The sequence below is a fragment of the Procambarus clarkii genome, chromosome 44 (genome assembly GCF_040958095.1).
Source record: "Procambarus clarkii isolate CNS0578487 chromosome 44, FALCON_Pclarkii_2.0, whole genome shotgun sequence".
NCBI classification, from domain to species: domain Eukaryota; kingdom Metazoa; phylum Arthropoda; class Malacostraca; order Decapoda; family Cambaridae; genus Procambarus; species Procambarus clarkii.
Window position 1 is genome coordinate 18,765,063 of NC_091193.1, and position 5,838 is coordinate 18,770,900.

Below are 5,838 nucleotides of genomic sequence, written 5' to 3' on the forward strand. Positions count from 1 at the left end.
CTGCACTTTATGCATGACTTTCGGATGACGCAACAGGTACACCAGCGACCACAGCAAGCACGTCTTCACCGTCTCCTCCCCGGCGCTGAATATGTCGGTCATCACTTGCACCAATTGTCGGTCTGTAACACAGAAAAAATAGCCATATTAACTTCGTTATTCGTTTGTGCACATCAACGACGTGTAATAACTTAACAATGTAAGTAAAAAATAGCACGATTTAGCTTTTCAAGATTTATAAGCAATAATGACAAGAGTGAAGATTAAGTGTAGTGTTACTGTACACCTGTGCCATTAACTGAGGAGTGTGTATGAGGTATAATAGTTTATATTATTATACCGAGAGTCAACTTTGTAAAACTGAATTATGGAATCAAGCAAATCATTAGCAAGCATTTGGTGACACGCTTCAGAGTGAATAACTTACCGAAGTCTTTTCCTTCAAATGGAACTCTTCCCTCCTCCTTGGCTCGGTGCTCCTCCAGAAGGTAGCAGTCGAGGATGTCTCCCGTGTGGCTGGGGTCGAAGGTCTCCCTCCGCTGCTGGATGATCTCTCTGATCATCTCCCCTGACTCGTCTCGGCTCTGGATCAGCTTCTGGAAGTTTTCGCTGACGGAGGGGATGTACTTGCTGACGGGGATGTAGCTGGTGATGTCGCACTTGAGGAACAGCTTGAAGCCCTCGTCGTGGAGCTCCATAAAGCGAAGGAAATTGGGGTTGTTAGGGCGAAACCGAACTGACATGAGGAGTGAGCACATGACGTTGGTGGAGGCGTTGCAGAGGAGCTCCCCGACCTCCATAGCCTTGCCCTTGCCTGTCGCCAGACACTGTAGGAAGCATTCCACTTCACTCTGCAGAGGTAAAAAAACAACAATTAAAACCTTATCTTTTCTCAAAAACAAAAATTCTATAAACTCGTTCTGTATTCATTTCATTTATAACCACAACAATCATTCTGGGTATGAGTGTTTTGGGCACGGTTGAGCGGTGGTGTTGTTGGTGGACAATAACACGCACGCCACTGTGTACGTGACTCACCATTATCCGGACCTCCATCTGTTCCCGGCCGGGCCCCGTGGTCTTCATGCCCAGGGCTCTGAGGCGCTCGTGCAGGAAGCGTCTCTGGTTCCGCCATGTTATTCCGGAGGTGTTAACCAGACCTGAGGACCAGAGAAAGGGAACGTTAGCCATTATCACGCTGTTGCAGAAGGCTTCCTACGTGTGTGTGTGCGTGTGTGTGTGTGCGTGTGCGTGTGTGTGTGTGCGTGTGCGTGTGTGTGTAAGCAACAAAATTGTCTAACAATACAAAGCAACATTTATCTGACCCTTGAGTTCAAGTTTATCCAGTAAAATGTGGTGTAACCGGCTCTGAAACTGTTCGGACGCACTAGATCTCGACTTTGGCCTATTGCTCACATACATTGAAGATAATAAAGTTTATTTTCAAGCTTAACTTGTCTCTAATAACAACACGCGACTCACATAATATATTTCGATTTTTTTCCAATACACAATTGTCAAAAGTAACTATTTATTTTTACAACAGAGCAAGGAATCGGAGGTGAAGGTCACTCTCACTTTTAAGTGGACAAAATGGTGCCTACTTGCTTGGCACTTTCACCTGAATCTATAAGGGCGCAACCCGACCTTCCTCTCATCTTTGTTTATACACAGGGAAGCTGGGAGAGGCTCTTTCCCGCGTAAGAGTTTCCCAGAGCATCATCATAGTAGCCGCTGTGGCTGGACGTGATGATGATGCACTTGCACTCAGTGTCGGGCTCAACTACCCTCCACACCCTACAAACATCTACAGCAGATGTACTCGACACAATAGAATGACAACTGTGACACTTGAACAGCTGTCTTTAAAGTATTTGATAATTAAATTAATCCCCGCAATGAGGTAATATTCAAATTTTACCTAATACTGTCTGAGAATCAGTCCTAAGCCTAGAGGTGGTTGATATGTGCTTGACCTACAAATATGCAGCCAAGCGCTTTAGGACAACTTTCTAGACACTGTTTAGTAATCAAGTGGAATGAGTTTCCACGTTCAAAGCAGCTGAGGAAAAGGAGGCAGATGCTTTTGTTAAGCTAAAAATGTAAACAAACCAACAGCTGCACTGGGGGGAGACGTTCCATTGAGAAAAGTGAAGGGCAGCTGAGAGTGAAGGACAACTGAGTGTAGCGTATGTGCTCGTCAAAATGCATTGTGAGGTTAGAAGCCTGGATAGAAGCCTGGATAGAAGCCTGGGATAGAAGAGCCGTTTTTCTCACCATAGCCGTCGAACATGTCGTAGAGAGCGCTGGAGGGTCGAGCGTGGAACTCTTCCCGCTTGAAGGCGTCACGTATGATCTTGGGGTCGGTGAGGATGACCAGCATCTTGTTACCGAAGCTCAGGCGGTAGACGGATCCGAACTTTCTGGAGAGGTTCAACAAGGCGATGTGAATATCCTTAGTGAGGAAGGGCAGGTAGCCCAGGACAGGAACTCCCCATGGGCCAGGGGGAAGCGGACGGGACGGAGAGCCCAGGTAAAAGCGGGTGGCCAGCAGAACTGTCATGAAGACCAACACATGGCAGAGGTACTGAAGAATCACCACCTCCGCCACCTCGTACAGCTGTCTTAATATGTATACTCCTATCATCTTGGACTTGATGACACTGCCCAAGTTGGGGCAGCGACCACACTATATACTCGGCCTCTGGAGGAGGGGGCGGGGCCTCGGGAGGGCGGAGCTTGAAGAGCCCTACACAAGGGAGCCCGAGTGTCACACCGGCTGCCCTATCACAGCCATGCCGGCTATCATTCCTCCCTTGTATGCGGTCAGCTGCGCTATCCTGGCAGTACAGCGCGAGTTTCGGCCATACTGCACGTTTGGCTCGCCTTGAGGGCATCTATACAGGTCACCGAGCCCCCCTATATACAGGTTTATATCGCATTAATAAGGTAACCAGTGTCTCCTGATTGGCTCACATCCGTGGATCAATTAAACCCTTATTACCATAACAACACTTAGGACGAGAACCACAGTGTTTCGTTCAAACAAGGATGTTCAAGCTGTTCCTCGAGTTATTGTTCAGCATAAGAGACACAGTTGTGGGATGAAAGAACAAGCGACTCGTGACAGGTCGAGGAGGCGGAGGGGGCGGAGCTGAAGGCGGAGCTTGTGCCCTACTGGGCGGGTAGTGTGCAGGTCCTGACTTCAGTTGTCCTGCCACCCTCTTGCCGTGACAACCGCTGCTCCTGCCTCTCCCACAGCTGCCTCCAAACTCTTCCTTCCCTCCCCACTCTCTCTTCTTCATACTCCATTCTGTCGACATTTGAAGGTTTTCTTGAAGTTCTCTGTCGCCAAGAGTACACAAGTGTCCCCCTAAGTTGTTTGTTATTATTAAATGTGTCAAGTACTGCTCTAGCAGAACACGTGTTTCATAGTACTACTTTAATGTACACAGGTAGTTCAGATGTTCACTGATAGTACAGGTGTCCTTGTCAGGTGTACAAACAAGTTGAGGAAACAGGGCTGCATAAAATAAGAACAATTCTTAACTGGTTACAGTAGTACATTCAGTCTTCGTCCATATCTTGAACTAAACCCAATCCTATGCCCCTTGTCCATACTTTTGTCTATACCTCTCTCTACGCCTTTGTCTATACATTTGTCCATATCCAGTCCTATATATTTGGCCTTATCTTGGACCATACCCAGCTCTATTGTCATGTCTAAATTCTGGACCATACCCAGTTCTATGCTCTTGTCTATCCCCTACTTAACACTATTGAATTTATGTCCTGTACCATACCTAGTTCCATACTCTTGTCTATATCATGGAACATACCTGGTCCCACATGCTGGACCATACCCAGCCCTATACCCTTGGCCATATCCAGATCTACAACCAGTCCCACATACTTGTGCATGTCCAAGTCAACATTAAGGTCCTCATCCATGTGCAAACCCACATCAACATCTGTACATTAGGCTCCACATCAACACCTGTACATTAGCCTCCACATCAACACCTGTACATTAGCCTCCACATCAACACCTGTACATTAGCCTCCACATCAACACCTGTACATTAGCCTCCACATCAACACCTGTACATTAGCCTCCACATTAACACCTGTACATTAGCCTCCACATCAACACCTGAACATTAGCCTCCACATCAACACCTGTACATTAGCATCCACATCAACACCTGTACATTAGGCTCCACACCAACACCTGTACATTAGGCTCCACATCAACACCTGTACATTAGCCTCCACATCAACACCTGTACATTAGGCTCCACATCAACACCTGTACATTAGCCTCCACATCAACACCTGAACATTAGCCTCCACATCAACACCTGTACATTAGGCTCCACACCAACACCTGTACATTAGGCTCCACATCAACACCTGTACATTAGCCTCCACATCAACACCTGTACATTAGCCTCCACATCAACACCTGTACATTAGGCTCCACATCAACACCTGTACATTAGCCTCCACATCAACACCTGAACATTAGCCTCCACACCAACACCTGCACATTAGGCTCCACATCAACACCTGTACATTAGCCTCCACATCAACACCTGAACATTAGCCTCCACACCAACACCTGTACATTAGGCTCCACATCAACACCTGTACATTAGGCTCCACATCAACACCTGTACATTAGCCTGCACATCAACACCTGTACATTAGGCTCCACATCAACACCTGTACATTAGCCTCCACATCAACACCTGTACATTAGCCTCCACATCAACACCTGTACATTAGCCTCCACATCAACACCTGTACATTAGCCTCCACATCAACACCTGTACATTAGGCTCCGTACCTCATGTTTGTATCCAAACTTTATCTATGTCCCTAGTCATTTCCGTGCCCATTCGTGGGTTTATACGCATATCAGTATTAAGACTTGTACCCAGGTCCATACCCAGATCTATACGCTTATCCATACTCAAATCCATATCTATGACCATACCCTGTATAATGCAATTTCCTTGTTCGTAATGAAAAACAAAAAATTTATGTAGTCAACGGTCCAAAGTATTGCAAGCAACGCTGCTTGTCTGGAAAGACAATCATTCTCAACATTCCTGTGTTGTGTGTTACTGTGTTACTGTGTCTGTTAGTGTTAGTGTTATAACAATAGAAGGAACGGTGCTATATTGATAGCTATATTGATGCTACTATTGATATGTTGACTGCCAGTGTTGCTGAAATAATGTTTCTGATTCTAGGTTGATGTTGATTCTGTTGCTACTGTTGATGTATCGATGTTACTGTTACTTCTGTTGTTACTGTTGCTTTTATTGTTACTGTTTCTTTATTGATGTTACAGTTAATGAATTGATGTTACTATTGCCTCTGTTGTAACTGTTGCTGTATTTATAGTACTGTTGATGCATTGATGATACTGTTGATATAGTGATGTTACTGTTGATGTGTTGCTGTTACTGTTGCATCTGTTGGTACTGTTACTATATCGATGTTACTGTTGATGTGTTGATGATTCCTGTTGCTTCTGTTGTTACCGTTGCTAATATTATGTTATTGTTGATGAATTGGTATTGTTGTCGTTTTTATCTATTTTAATGTTGCTATATTGATGTTACTGTTGATGTATTGATGTTACTGTTGATGTATTGATGTTACTGTTGATGTATTGATGTTACTGTTGATGTATTGATTTTTTCCCGTTTGCTTCTGTTGTTACTGTTGCTATAGTTATGTTACTATTAATGCATTGAACTTACTATTGATTATGTGGCTTCTGTTGTTACTGTTGTGAATTGATGTTACTGTTGATGAAGTGATGTT

At 44.9% G+C, this 5,838-nt stretch overlaps 1 protein-coding gene across 1 annotated transcript in view; it reads right to left on the reverse strand.

Moving 5' to 3' along the window:
- Cyp18a1 (Cytochrome P450 18a1) overlaps window positions 1-2,682 on the reverse strand; it is a 4,363-nt gene extending 1,681 nt beyond the window's left edge. The window contains exons 1-4 of the mRNA XM_045732420.2: window positions 2,278-2,682; window positions 1,039-1,160; window positions 428-851; window positions 1-122 (exon numbers count right to left, since the gene is read on the reverse strand). The exon at window positions 1-122 is cut by the window's left edge and continues 477 nt beyond it. Of these exons, the coding sequence (XP_045588376.1) occupies window positions 1-122; window positions 428-851; window positions 1,039-1,160; window positions 2,278-2,647 (1,038 nt within the window). The 5' untranslated portion in view covers window positions 2,648-2,682. The remainder of the gene's footprint in view (window positions 123-427; window positions 852-1,038; window positions 1,161-2,277) is intronic.
- Window positions 2,683-5,838: the final 3,156 nt, after the last annotated feature.